General features: G+C 45.9%; 1 protein-coding gene across 2 annotated transcripts in view; it reads right to left on the reverse strand.

Annotated features, from left to right (window-relative positions):
• The window catches only part of SPG11 (SPG11 vesicle trafficking associated, spatacsin), a 103,566-nt gene that overhangs the window by 76,220 nt on the left and 12,146 nt on the right, over positions 1-15,200 (reverse strand). For both annotated transcript variants that reach the window (XM_063925491.1, XM_063925490.1), the window contains 13 exons: positions 8,549-8,721; positions 7,692-7,919; positions 7,397-7,571; positions 7,169-7,306; positions 6,661-7,019; positions 6,410-6,555; positions 6,024-6,141; positions 5,779-5,934; positions 4,681-4,835; positions 4,406-4,579; positions 1,574-1,645; positions 1,361-1,494; positions 578-738 (listed from right to left, as the gene is read on the reverse strand). In XM_063925491.1, coding sequence (XP_063781561.1) covers positions 578-738; positions 1,361-1,494; positions 1,574-1,645; positions 4,406-4,579; positions 4,681-4,835; positions 5,779-5,934; positions 6,024-6,141; positions 6,410-6,555; positions 6,661-7,019; positions 7,169-7,306; positions 7,397-7,571; positions 7,692-7,919; positions 8,549-8,721 — 2,189 coding nt within the window. The remainder of the gene's footprint in view (positions 1-577; positions 739-1,360; positions 1,495-1,573; positions 1,646-4,405; positions 4,580-4,680; positions 4,836-5,778; positions 5,935-6,023; positions 6,142-6,409; positions 6,556-6,660; positions 7,020-7,168; positions 7,307-7,396; positions 7,572-7,691; positions 7,920-8,548; positions 8,722-15,200) is intronic.

Raw genomic sequence — 15,200 nt, forward strand, 5'->3', positions numbered from 1 at the left:
CCAGTCAGAGTAGGTTTTCATGCTTTCTAGCAGTCTCCCTGAAAATAAAAAACCTAACATAAAGTCTTTCAGTGAAACTCAGTAGAGCTCCACTGGAGTGCGAGCAGTCTGCCTGGGCAGATTTTATAAACTGAGGTCTGGAGGAGGGGCATAGAGGGAGGAGCCAGTTCACACTCTAGAAAAGTCTTAAAGTGCCCATGGCTCCTGCGGAACCGTCTATACCCCATGGTACTGATGTGGACCCCGGCATCCTCTAGGACGTATGAGAAATGGGGGCTATGCACATAGAAGCATCATCCTGTGGCAGAGGTGTAGGGTATAGCTATGGCACCCAAAGCATGTGCATACATGAGGGGTATAAGGGGGAGTTAGAAGGAAACAAATGAAACAGGGGCAGTATTGGATTATGACCATACACGATTAGGGAGACTATATAGGTTTTTTTTCGCTTATGATACTTATTATATGCTTATCACCATTCATTTATGCCTGTAAGTCAACTAAGAAGGCAGATAGAGCAAACATTACATCATTTACAATCATAATGGAAGCAGCTGGAATTATGTGCAACTCAAACCTGTGCTATTCCTCCAAGGCAATAAGATGGATTCTTGTGTCTCTGTATCCCAGCCCTGGGCCCAGTGTAGAGTCAGAATCCCTGGATCACCTCCAAGAGAGATCAGTGCATCTTGCAGTGCCTCCACCTCCGGAGACACGGTACATATTTTCCAAGCAGGCCTGGAATAGAAATCACAGATCTCACTGTATATTATATGCCGGGAGCATTACTCCACAGTAAAGAGAAAAGGATCAATATGAATTACCGGCGGCCGTCAGAATACCGACAGTGGCATCCCGGAACCATTCTGCACAAAGGATATTGGGGGTCACTCCGAGTTGATCGCTCACTGCTGATTTTTGCAATGATCAGGTAAAAAACCATCAAAACTGCGCATGCACTGCAATGCGCACGCGCGTCGTATGGGTACAAAGAGCATCGTTGTTGTGCACTGCTTCTAGCGACGATTCCATTTGCACAGCCGTTCACAAAGAGATTGACAGGAAGAGGGCGTTTATGTGTGTCAACTGACCGTTTTCTGGGAGTGGTAGGGAAAACGCAGGCATTTGCAGGACGGGTGTCTGACGTCAATTCCGGGATCTCCGTCGCTGGAATCATCGCACAGTATAAGTAACTACAGGGCTGGTCTTGTTTTGCACTAAATGTTTTTGTACCGCTCGGCTGCACAGGCGTTCGCACACTTGCAAAGCTAAAATACACTCCCGCGTGGGCGGCGACAATGCGTTTGCACGGCTGCTAAAAGTAGCTAGTGAGCGATCAACTCGGAATGAGGGCCCATACCTGGAGTAAGCTGCTCTCTTCCTCTCTCCAGCAGACTTGCACATAGCGACGTACAACTCCTCCACCTGGCACAGTGTGCGGATCTCTTCCAGCTCTCTTTCTAAAAAACAGCCCTCTCTTTGCAGCAAGTCGACCTATTAAAGGACACACGTTGTGGTGAGCCAGTGAGAAACATGGTGACAACAGGTTGACAGCACAGTATAATATACCCACCAGCAGGGTCCGTATGCCAAGATTTGACGTGTGCAAACAGATACGTCGAAGCTCATCCCATACGGAATAGCCCTGGAATAGAAATGAACTTCTAAGAATCAATAAGACTTAGCTGCACAAAATGACTGTCACACAATCCAACATGTGACTTCTGTATGCCCCAAACAGACTGTGCTGACTATTCTTAAATACAAGCTGCATGGTTTCAGGCAGTCTATAGACAGCTTAAAACTGTCGAAGGTCAGTCTATTGGGTATCCGGTCAGAAGGTCAACATTCATAATGTCAGCACCACAGTGTCTACATTAGCATATTGACATGGTTAAAACTGTCGACAGGCACCATGTTGACATCCCCAGAATACTGACATATTCACAATGTGAAATGTCAACAGTCTGAGGATTCTGCTAGTTAGGCGCCACTGGGAAGGTTAGGGTTAGGCTGCACTACAAGGGTAGGGTTAGGGTGGTAGGCACAAGGGGGAGGGTTAGGGATCAGCGATAGTGGAGGAAATACTTACAGGAAGGCCGCTGCTAAGACATCGCAGCTGGAACTGATCCTCACGTGACCCGGATGATGTTGGAGCAGCTGCAGCCGCCGGAACAAGGTCAGACAACACTAGACCACCAGGCACAGTTTGTTGATAGTTCATCATGTCAACATGATGATATCAACGTAATCACTGGCGACATGCTGACCATGACATGCTAACTGTTCACCAATTGTAACCAACCCCCGTAAAGCACATCTTTAATGCAGGCTTAGATAATTAAGTTATATGGCTGGAAGGATATGCTTAGACTTACAGTTCCACAAGAGATAGAGAGCCAGAATTAGCAAATTCTATTTTATAACAATAATGTCAGTAGCCTATAGCAAACAATTAGAGCACATACAACACTTTTCATAGGAACACGTATGTTCAAAGAAGTTTCTTAGAAATGAAGTGCAATAAGAGTCCGCCACAATGCAGCTAAATTCGTGTATAAGAGTAAGCTTCCAAAATACTCCATATTGTCATATGAAAAAGGTAAATACACAAACTCAAGCGCTAGGCGAAATACCACATTCACTGTTTGCCATTGTGGGACATTTCATGCTGTGTTTTTAACACTCTTTGTGAGTGTACATCTGTATTAAAACTTTTTTGTCATAACTTATTTGAACTATTGGTCTCTGTTTTTGCTTTTATGGCACCTCATATACTATTGTGGAGTTGGTATGAAAAGCAGTACCCCGCTATCTGGATTTAGACGTTTGGTCCATGCCGTTTTGCCACTATTGGACCTTTATTGTGCTGATAACAATCTCTTGTTTGTAAGTGCACATCGACATTAAAAGCATTTTAATTGTATGATCCTCTGCACTATTGTATTTTTATTCTTGTTCCCTACATGTGATACTGTGGAGCTTATACGTACAAAAGACACAAAGCTATTGGCTTTTATCTCAGCCATGAATTTAAGCCTGTGAAGCTACCTGCATCTACAGTTCTTGAACCATACGTTTATTTACTTATTTTTGATGTTGGTGGTATTTCTTGTGTGAACCACTTTATTTGGGGTGACTGTGGCATTCCGCCTAGCGCTTGAGTTTGTTTATTTACCTTTTTCATAGGAACATATATGGCAAATTTAAATGTGAAACTCAAGAAACTGCTACCTACATCTCTTTTCCTTTGTTAGAGAAGAACATTCAGTCACCAACATCCCTATGGAAAGCAGTAGGAATGTGTATACTGCGCTTGTACACATTAATACAAATAGCCGAATGCATTCTGCACCTACAGCTTAGGACCGGCTGACAAGGTGTGTGAATGGTTGAGCTCATGTAGGCAAAGCTCGGTAAGCGAGTGTTCATGCAGATGGGTGTGGTATACAAGGTCGACAGTTATTAGGCCGACAGCGTCTAGGTCAACCCCAAAAGGTCTTTATGCACAAGGTCGACATTAAAAGGTCGACACATAAAGATGTCGACATGGTTTTTTTTTATTAATTTTGGTGTCATTTTCTCCGCATTGGCTTGTGGAACCCCAATATGTGTGCCGCTTCACTCGCCACGCTTAGGGCAAGGTGCCTCGCTCTGCTACCGCTATGGCACAGGTTACCGTTCCCAATTGAAATCCATATGGATGGTAAAGTATGAAAAAAGTAAAAAAATAATAATAAAAAAACGTCATGTTAACCTTTTGTTAATATCGACATAATGCATGTTGACCATATGGTGTCAACCTACTATCGGATCCCCACGCATATGCAGACCACCACTTAAATGGTATATAAGCCTGGTCTTATATAGACTAGGTGCAAACCACACTGACAGTGATTGCTAGTAATAAAGCAGGCGCACATGTTGTCCTTGCAGAGGCACCTACTGTATCTTGAGAGGTGTATACTGCTGCATCATTTTTCTGTTCACATTACTTCTGAGCAATGTACAGTATGCCCATTTTACTTACACTCTGCACTGGCCCCTAGACCCAGGCACTGATAAAAGACAATCCCTAACATGTCAGGGTTCTCCATGAAAAAGATGAGCGCCCTAACTGTGCACTATAGTATGAGAGGATGAAATAATCCCATATACCATGAAACACTCTGCTGTTGATGAACTGTGTGATTGTTTTTTACAACATAGGGTTATCATTATAATTATCTAACCTTTTTCACCTTTACCTTTCATATACCATTATTACGCCATATCCTACTAGTGACAACCATAATTCTGTAAGAAGGTTTACCTTACACCTTCCTAAGGCTGCATTATTATGTTCGTCTTCTCCTTTCATCCAACTTTATACATATTGTGCATATTATGATAGCCTGTTACTGACCATGTTCTGGAGAAGCTGGCAGGCCTCGGTTACACGGCTCTCCAGTAGGCATCTGTAGACCAGCTTTAGGCCTTCTTGTTTCAGCCACGTTAGGCTTGAAGGGTGACCTTGCGCACGTAGGAACATTTGCGCCTCCGGAATAAAATTTGTCATAATGGCATCAGAGATTATACTCTGAAATAAGGAGGAATAAATAAGAGGCGGTACCATACATCTAATAGGAAGCACAGATGAGAGTGGATAGATTATGTATGATTCTCTGAAATGAGCTATACCTCAACAGACATGTTTTCCCAGGCGCCATGTCCTCTCTCAGCGTGTGTAGGCTGCACAGGAAGTGGCTGCTGATAAAATTTCTTCATAAAAGGTCGAAGCTTGGTGATATAACCAGTTACAATTCCAACACACTGTTCCAGACTAGGATCTGGTTCTAAGTAAAGATGAAATATGCCTAAATATACTATTGTGACACTGAGACATAATATCACGCCTCCTGGTTCTGAAGCTGCTACATCTGAATCTCCCCAATATACCTGCATATATTACAAATTTAGCTTATTTCCAGGGCTTTTCTCCATTACATCTACAATTCTGGGCCATATCCAAATCAGTGTTCTGACATACTGGTCGCAAGATACTATTTGGGAGACACCGTACTACCTACTATAGACCAGGAGTGACCAACTTGTGACTGTCCAGCTGTTGTGAAACTACAAGTTCCAGCATACCCTCACACCCATCAGTTGGTAAAGCATGCTGGGACTTTTAGTATCACAACAGATGAAGAGCCACAGGTCAGCCAGACCTGCTATGGACCCTTCACCATACATGAGTCTGAGACTGGAAAAAACAGTGGAGGATGGCAGCAAACACAAGTGGACTTCACACATAATTTGGAGGAGGGGGCGGGGTTTGAAATTATAAAAGGTACTAGATCATTTTATGTATTAACACTATAAAAGCCATATTTGTGTGGTCTATTTGTCAATTTTCAGAAAACTGGTCCAGGTTATCAACTCTGCATGACCTCCCTGAAATCCACCTCTATCACACAATGATGACTAGGAGTAAGGGCAAAACAACATTGTGCACATTAGTATCACCCATCAACTGAGCCCCATAATAATGGGGCAGTATGACCTTCTCTATATCTGCCCTTGAATTACTTTCTGTGAATTTAATTCCTGTTCCGCTAAGATACCTAGCTGAATAAATTGACTTTAATATTATACATTACAGTATTTTATACTACATCGAAAATATGGATGCAATTTCAAAAAGCAAAACATTTTTGTAGGGTACTCATGAATTTGCCAGTGATACTCTGCAGAAAGGTCCCATCTGCTGCATTGCACATTCATCCTGTAACGTACCAGCCAGCAGATTGCAGAGTAACAGCAGCTGTCCGTTGAGGAAGTGCAGTGTGAGCTGCAGCAATTGCTCTGAGAAGTGTTTACTCTGAGTCTCCAGGTCGGTGCCATGGATGTAAGAGAAGAGAAGGTCAAGAGCTGGGACCAGATCCTGAACGTCTGGGTGGGGGGAAAGATGTGCAAAATGTGAGAGACAGACTCCGTGTGAGAGACTTGTTACATACAGAGTGGTCACTCATCACGCTTACTGTGCAGGTAGTGCTCTGACTGGATGCCACCTTCTTCTGATGTCAGAGGGCTCAAGATGCTTTCTTTACTCTTTAGGAAAAAGTCAACTGTATCCAACTGTCTGTTCTCTAAACCAGCCTAACGAGAGAGAATGATACAGATCTGTAAGTATGGGGCAGATTTATTAAGCCTGGTGAAGTGATAAAGTGGAAGGTGATAACTCACCAGCCAATCAGCTCTTAACTGCCATGTTACAAGCTGGGTTTGAAAAATGTCAGTTAGGAGCTGACTGGCTGGTGCATTATCACCTTCCACTTTATCACTTCACCAGGCTTAATAAATCTGCCCCTGTATCACAAAGAATGAGGAGGAAGGAGACATGGGCTATAGCAGAGAAGGTATTTACCTCCAATGTGTGAATAGGAACAGAGCAGCGCCCCCAGTTGTTTAGGTGGCACAGGGTGTCTGCAGTACTCGCGCTACCATGAATCATTAAGCGGGTAAGGAACTCATTTTGTGACACAGCAAACAGTACAAGGGAAAGGCCACGATCTGAAATGGATGGAGAGATCAGAACTCACAAATTGCCTTGTTTGTCAGGTACACATGGACAGTGACCCACCCTGGATATTTCATACAAGTCCACACTTGTCTTACCTGTGATAACAAGACAGGCCTCATCGTCTGTGCAGTCCACACACAAAGCTTTCCCCAGGGCATGGTCAGTAATGTCTTGTGTTTCCATGTCCCACTGGACCAAGGTGGCATGCCCATCTATGCTCCGCAGACAGAATAAGGCACTGAATGAAGATACAGACCAGATGTGGAGGCTTAAAGCATCCTTCAGCTTGTCAGCCATGACTCTGACCCAGCCACCTCCTCCGACTGCTCTCCAGCTGAGAGGGGCTACAGAGGAGATGCTCCGGGTCACTATACCTGGAGGCTGAGGGAACTCTGGTAGAGCTGTGAAACTCCTTGTATCATTGAAAATTGATGATAAAGTGGCATCCCATGACCTTCACGGAGAACAGACCAATTGTGAAAGAAATGAGAAGAGATGTAACAATGAAGGGATGAAAGGCAATCAGACCAATGTTACATTGCAGCAGCATAGCAAGACATTTGTACTAACAGAACAACTCTGGATCATATGATACCCATTCACCTGTTCATTCGAAAAGCATGGCCAAGTGTATGCCCATGTATGTCACAACTGCTCAGTTCAAGGTCATCTTCATTTGACATGGACTTCTTAGACTGCCGTTCATTACGCCACGTGCGTAGTGAGTGTATGGTATTCTCACTGCATGAGAGAGAGCGAGAGAGAGAGACAGTCATTCTATACTAATCTCAAACACCTTTATTCTACATAACTCACAGAACACTCATTTACCTGGCACTGTCACTCAGCCTCAGGGGAAGAAAACAGGATGTGCCACAAGAGACCACAATTAGATCTAGGTTCGGAGAGACACGGATGCTCTTCAATGGTTCTACCGATTCAACCTCTGGCTTTATAGGTAGCTCTATTTCAGCTACTATAGACCCATCTATGGTGTCAAACACATCTGCAGCACCTTGTTAAGGGATCCAAAGCACTAGAGGACTTCATGTTAAACATACAAATATACATACATACATGTGTGTTTAGCTACAGAAGAAAACATACAGCTTTGTGGGTAGGATACATATGAACCCCAGACTGTCCAGAAGAAACAAGATTTTGTGTCTCAAACATACATCTGAGATGCGCTCTGCAGTATCTGTATCCAGGTCCAGACAGAAGCAAGCGATAAGTTTCGGTGTCTGCTCCTTGCTGGTACAGGAAAGATGTACAAGGACGCTGCTGCTGAGCAGAATGAGAATGTCATCCCCTTGCATGGAGAGGAGACGGACTGACGGTAAAGAGGGGGCACCTGAGAATACAAAAATAGGTTAAACAGACTGTGCACAGCTGTACTGCAAATTCATGGCACCATTATCTTACAACTGCAACACAAATGGGCTAATATGAATTTGCAGTAAACGGGCTTGCTGACGGTGCCCTAATACTGTTTGTTGTAGCGCTTTACCAGCATCAGGGATTTGGCTATGAATAGCTTTAAATAAAAGATATACAAATTAGAAATTTGTAAAACCATATTGTTCTAGCCTCTTGCTGGATGCTAAAATACTCAGAGGCAAAGTCTTTGGGGGCAGTTTCATTCCCAGCAATATGCCTCCAGACTGGGATGGTGAGAAAGGTACACTGTAGTGATGGATCATCAGTCATTTTTCTTTGCACCCAGTAGAGAGAGCAGGGAAATCACTGAAGACTGCTTACAGTAAAAATTGGTAATGTGCTCAACTGGACGTAACAGTGCATTCAATTGCCCCCTAAGACTTGGTTTCTTAGCTGTGCCTGGCTGTTCTCTGCATGTTCTAAGAAGACTGTCTTCTATCCTTTCATTATGTTAGTGCTGATGGATCCTTAAACTAAAACTACTAGTAAAGTCACATCTGACATGTCACAACTGGAAGAGAATTCACACTAAGTCATACTTACAAACATGATTATCTATACAGAGCTGTCGCAAAGACTTCTCATCGAAGAGGCAGAGAGTGGTCAGTTTCACCTGTCCATTTGCAGCACACACTTCGTGGACACAGAACTCTTTGTTCTGACTAAGAGTGAGGAGACGTGGATTCCACGGGGGGTTGGCATCTTCTAACAAGAACCTAAGTCGTGAAACAACACAGGTGACAACCAAAAATATCATGAAGCAACAAGGATTACATATGATTAAACATCGACCACTGATGTTAACAAGTATTTTCTTTACTTTAAATGAATACAGAACAGAACAGGCACATTATGAACAAACAGTAGCCTCAATATTACATACAATAGCATTGACAAGACATGAAGAACAGCACAATACAATGATGACTGATCAGACCTGATTTGGGATTCATACTGCAGAAAATGGTATGACAATGGGGCTAATTCAGACCTGATCGCTGCTGTGCGTTTTCATACAGCGGGCGATCAGGTCTGAACTGCGCATGCACAGGCGCCGCAGCATGCCAGAGAAGCGATTGGCATCTCAGCCCTGCGATCGACTCTGCCAGGCAGAGGCGGTCACTGGACGGGAGGGTGCGTTGCCCAGACGGCGGCCCAACGCTGCGTTGGGCCGTCGTTTTGGGAACGCAGTCCGGGTAACGCAGGCGTGCCTGGACCGTGCGGGGGGTGGGCCACGGCGGCTGCGTGACGTCACGCGCAGCGACCAGGAGAGTGACTGGTAGCTCCCTGCCAACGCACAGGAGCCTCGCTGGTAGGGAGCTACTCTTCAGGTACAAAAGCATCGCCTCTGTGCAATGCTTTTGTACCTCTGTGTGTGGGGGGGGGGGGGTGAGTCAGGCATGTGGGGTGGACTAGCCCTATGCTGGGCGTCCCCCCGCATGTCTGTGAAAGTGATCGTAGATGTGCTAAATTTAGCACATCTACGACCAAGTCTGTATTACCCCCAAAGTGCAGTGAAGCATTAGGGATCATAAAGAAGAGGCAAACTGAAAAGGTGTTACCTCTACTGAGGTTGTCTGTAGGTTACAGTCACTGCACAATTCCTGCTGCTAGAATCTGTCCTATTATGGTCTCTATGATAAAAGCTCATTCAGTACTCATTTAGACAGTACTTAATATGTAGATGCACCAGATACAGTGCATGCCGTGTCTCAGTTCATATAGAAGATACAATTACTCTAGAGTCCAATGGCATTCAGAATAACATATGTATATCCTAGTTGTGGCCACCTTGCGGTGACAACCAGAAATACACACATCCTAGCTGTGGCCACACTGCAGGCAAAATACAGTGGGGATTGAAAGTTTGGGCACCCCAGGCAAAAATTCATTTTAATGTGCAAAAAGAAGCCAAGGAAAGATGGAAAAATCTCCAAAAGGCATCAAATTACAGATTAGACATTCTTATGACATGTCAAAAAAAGTTTGATTTTATTTCCATCATTTACACTTTCAAAAGAACAGAAAACCAAAAAATGGCGTCTGCAAAAGTTTGGGCACCCTGCAGAGTTAATACCTTGTACTGCCCCCTTTGGACAGCTGAGACCTGGCAGTGTCATGGATTGTTCTCAATCATCGTCTGGAAAGACCAGGTGATGTCAATCTCAAAGGTTTTAAAAGCCCAGACTCATCTGACCTTGCTCCAACAATCAGCACCATGGGTTCCTCTAAGCAGTTGTGTAGAACACTGAAACTGAGAATAGTTGACGCTCACAAAGCAGGAGAAGGCTATAAGAAGATAGCAAAGCGTTATCAGATGCCCATATCCTCTGTTCGGAATGTAATTAAGAAATGGCAGTCATCAGGAACAGTGGAAGTTAAAGCAAGATCTGGAAGACCAAGAAAAATATCAGACAGAACAGCTTGCAGGATTGTGAGAAAAGCAAGTCAAAATCCACGTTTGACTGCACGATCCCTCCAGGAAGATCTGGCAGACACTGGAGTTGTGGTACACTATTCCACTATAAAGAGATACTTGTACAAATATGGCCTTCATGGAAGAGTCATCAGAAGAAAACCTCTTCTACGTCCTCACCACCACAAAAATCAGCATTTGAAGTTTGCAAATGAACATATGATGCATTTTGGAATAAAGTTTTGTGGACCGATGAGGTTAAAATAGAACTTTTTGGCCGGAATGAGCAAAGGTACGTTTGGAGAAGGAAGGGCACAGAATTTAATGAAAAGAACCTCTGTCGGTGGGCGTGGCTTGGCACAGCATGGAGTAGGAGCATAGCTTTTAAGCTCCCGCACAAACTCCTACATTAATCCGTTTTAGCCCGATGCTATCTACATAAAAAGTGACTCTACTTCAGCCCTAACTGCTGGTGCATCGCTGGAACTACCTGCCGGTCCCCTCGGACCAATATAACAGCCGTTTGACGGAGGATACTGCGGGTGCTGTCTCAGAGCTGCTTGCGGCGGCCATCTTGCCAGTGTGGGGCGAGACACCTGCCTGACACTCTGCCCTCCGCTCCCCGGCCGCGTACCTCCTGTTTGCCGCCACGGTGCCTGGACGTCCTACGGCTGTCCCTCCGCTATTCGCTCTCCTGACACAGGGAATCCGCGGCGCTTCCGGGTCGGCGCTCTCCGGGGCCGACGCTGACTCCGGGCTGCGTCCCACGTGCTGCACCTTGGAGAGAGGCCTTCTTCACCGCTGCGGGGAGACACGGCGCGGCCTGCACTCCACAAGCCACCGCAGGAGAACACTACAGGCTAAGCGGCAGATCATCAGCTCCTGTGGCTCGCGGCAGGTACACCTTCCCTGCAGTGCTCCCTGCAATATTCTCCTACCTGGACAATACTCCCCTCTGGAAGCTAGATAGGATATACCATTCCGACATCCACATTTCTATGCATATATCTACCTGCCCATTCCTGCACTAATTCCTTGCCTGGATGGTGCGCATGCTGGGAGTAATACAGGGCACTACACCCCAATTTGCACACGCTTACGCCTCTATATCTCTGCCTAAATACAACGTGCTGACATTTCTATATAAAACACCGACCTCCCTGACCCCCCTACCCGCTACACGTGAAAGCTGTGATCATCACATTGATCCTGTGTCTGGGCCACTTGGGAGTGCGCTGCTACGGCTCAATCTCCATATTCCTCCACACTTGTAATCCTACTCTACAAGCCTCCTGTGCAATATACTGGACATTACAATGGGGAAGACAGGTGCAGCCGCGAAATTACAAAAATATGCGAGGGAATCCTCCTCTTCCCAATCCACTTCCAACGCGGCTCGTAACCCTCAATCTCCGCGCTCTGAAGGCGAGGACCCAGCCTTAAACGACTCGACGCACTCCACGCAGCAAATAATACAGGCTATTGCTGCCTCAGAGCAACGAGTCTCTGATAAAATTGAACGTGTCCAGATAGATGTTTCTCTACTCCGTCAGGATCTCCAAAAGATTCGTGAAAGAGTGAGTGAGACTGAGCACCGCATTTCGGACCTGGAGGACACCACCTATCCACTTAAAACTAAGATGGACGATCTTTCTACACAACTATCATCGGCTCACGCTAAGCTATCCGATATAGAAGGCAGACTCCGCCGGAACAATGTCCGCCTGGTTGGGCTACCTGAGAGGGCAGAGGGAACAGCCCCGGAGAAATTCTTTGAAGACTGGCTGATTAAGATGTTTACACGTGAAGCCTTCAGCCCACAATTTGCGGTAGAACGAGCACATCGTCTTCCGTCTCGTCCTCCTCCACCAGGCGCTCCTGCTCGAACGTTCATTGCTCGTCTTCTTCACTTTAAAGACAGAGACACTATACTTCGTCTGGCTCGTCTCCAGGGCCCGCTGATGTTCGACAACCACACGATCTCAATTTTCCCAGACTTTGCCATTGAAGTCCAGAAATCCCGTGCCCAATTCTCTCTTGTCAAACGCAAACTCCGGGATCGGAATATCCAATACTCGATGTTGTTTCCGGCTCGTCTGAGGGTTATATACAACGACGCCACGCACTTTTTCTCAAACCCGAAAGATGTGGAATCCTGGCTGGAACACAGACCTCCAGCTCCTGAATGAACTCGTATTGGTCATATGTAGTTGGCGTGGGTAACTATTATAGCGTAAACCGTATGGTTTCTATTGTCTCTACCCCTATGGGCTGATGCATGTCACTTACTTCTCTGGGGTTTTTTCCTTTTTTTAGCATCGGGCCACTACATCTGCTAAGCTCTATGTGCGGGAGTTCCCTGCTGTAGATAGCTTAGGGATCTAGTCCCACAGTTCTGTTCTCCCAGCTGGTTTGTTCTGTACCCAGCTAGTTTAATTTAGTTCTGTTAGGGTATAGGTATGACACTAGGTTGCTTATTGGTCATACAGGGTGGGTGCGGGATGGGATGTTTTATTGTTGTTGTTACTTTCCTTTTCTTTATTCTTTCCTCCCTTTTTTTTCTTTCTGCAACTGATCATGGTGCTCTAACGCTATGGAAATGTATGGTATTTCAGATGTCACATTTGGAGTATGCTCGGCCTCGGCCTTTCAGTCCTAATCGGGTTTTCCAAGTTAGGGAGTATGGTTTTATTATGATACGATTCACTGGGTACCCTACCTCACACACTATACTCCTTCCGTCTCCCACGACTTATCTCCTTGTGCCCATTCACAGCGCTCTACGATATGGGATCTAATACAGACGCCACGGGGAGGGACACGATTAGACTGATGGGATGGAATGTCCGTGGTTTAAATGATAAAATTAAACGCTCACTTGTCCTGAAACAACTTCAAAAGTACAGAGTTGACATAGCATGCCTCTCTGAGACTCATCTGTATGGTAGTAAAGTCATGGCCATTAAAAGACCGTGGGTTGGGTGGGCCTACCACTCCACGTTCTCCTCCAGCGCCAGAGGGGTATCGATATTGGTTAAAAAATCGGTAAACTTTCACCTGGAGCATAGCAGCATTGACCCTCAGGGTCGTTATGTGTTTTTACGTGCTGTCATACATCATGCACTGTATCATATCATGGCTATATACATTCCCCCCCCCTATAACAGTGAAGTTCTACGTAAGGCAGCTGACTTTATAGCCCAATCCCCTGACACACCGGTTATTAGTGTGGGTGACTTCAACAACGTCATGGACTTGTCTATAGACCGCTGGCGGGAGTCTCGTGACTCCACCTCCCTCCCCCCTGCCCCGACCCCTTTTGCAAGAATTGTTGCTGAGCTTGGCTGGATGGATATCTGGAGAGTGCGAAACCCTACTATAGCGCACTATTCCTGTCACTCCGCTACCCATAACACACTGTCACGGATAGACTTGTGCCTTATTTCCCCGACATTATCGCCTAGAATTTCTGAACTAACATATTTGTCCAGGGGTATATCGGACCACTCACCGGTTTTACTAAAGCTGTCTATGACGCACGATAGGGGCAGCAGTCAGTGGAAACTGCACCCATTTTGGTTGAATTTAATGGGAGAGGGCTCCGACCTTCTCTCGGACTGGAAAGTCTTCCTTGATTGCAACCCCCCAGACTCCTCCCCCACTGTCCGACATGATGCATACAAAGCATATATTAGAGGTACCTTTATTAAAAGAATAGCCGGCATCAAGTCGTTTGACAGGAGGGAGGAAGCGAGACTCGAACAGGCCTGCCGTGATTTGGAATCTGTATACATAGAATCACATTCCCGGTCAGATCGGGAGGCGTGGCTGCACGCACAGGGAGAGTGGGCCGATTACCTCTTTGATAAATCCAAGCGTAGGCTGCTGCTCTCCAGTCACAGACAGTACTTTCAGGCAGAGCTGGGGGGCAGTTGCCTGGCTTTCCTGGCCAGGGATGAAACCCATTCTCGCACTGTTCAGTGTATTGCCGATGGGGATGGCAGTCTCTGCTACTCGGGGAAAGACATAGCAGGGGTATTTAAACATTTTTATTCCAAACTATACTCGTCAGGAGTCTCCCACACCGACGAGCAACTGCACTCCTACCTCTCGCGGGTGAATTTGCCCAATTTATCGCGGGAGGCGCTTGAAGCACTTGAGGCTCCTTTCACCCTGGAGGAGGTGGAGTGCGCTGTGTCGTCACTCCCTTCTTCCAAGGCACCTGGTGGGGATGGCCTCCCAGTGGAGATATATAAAAAATTTAACTCCCACTTCAGTCCTTATTTATTAGATTTATTTAATACCTTGTTTGAAATTGGTGAACTTCCCCCGTCCATGTCTGAAGCCACTATTATAGTGCTGCCCAAACCGGGGAAGGATCCCAAGGCTCCCGATTCCTACCGCCCTATTTCACTACTGTCCACAGATGTTAAAATTCTTGCAAAGATGCTTGCCATCCGTCTGAACGCGGTCATCGGGTCTATTATACATCAGGACCAGACGGGCTTCATGCCGGGAAGGTCCACTATGCAAAACCTACGGAAGCTGTTCTATCACCTGCAGGGGGATGGCTTGCTGGGTTCGGGGGCAGTGGTGGTGTCTCTCGACGCCGCCAAGGCCTTCGACTCGGTTGAGTGGTCCTACCTTTGGCAGGTATTACACGGGTTTGGCCTGGGCCCTGTGTTCATCGGGTGGGTTCGATTACTGTACTCCTCTCCAGCAGCCCGTGTCTCTGTTAATGGGTATACCTCGTCCTCATTCTCTTTGGCCAGGGGCACA

Source organism: Pseudophryne corroboree, chromosome 6 (genome assembly GCF_028390025.1).
Source record: "Pseudophryne corroboree isolate aPseCor3 chromosome 6, aPseCor3.hap2, whole genome shotgun sequence".
In the NCBI taxonomy this organism is placed as follows: domain Eukaryota; kingdom Metazoa; phylum Chordata; class Amphibia; order Anura; family Myobatrachidae; genus Pseudophryne; species Pseudophryne corroboree.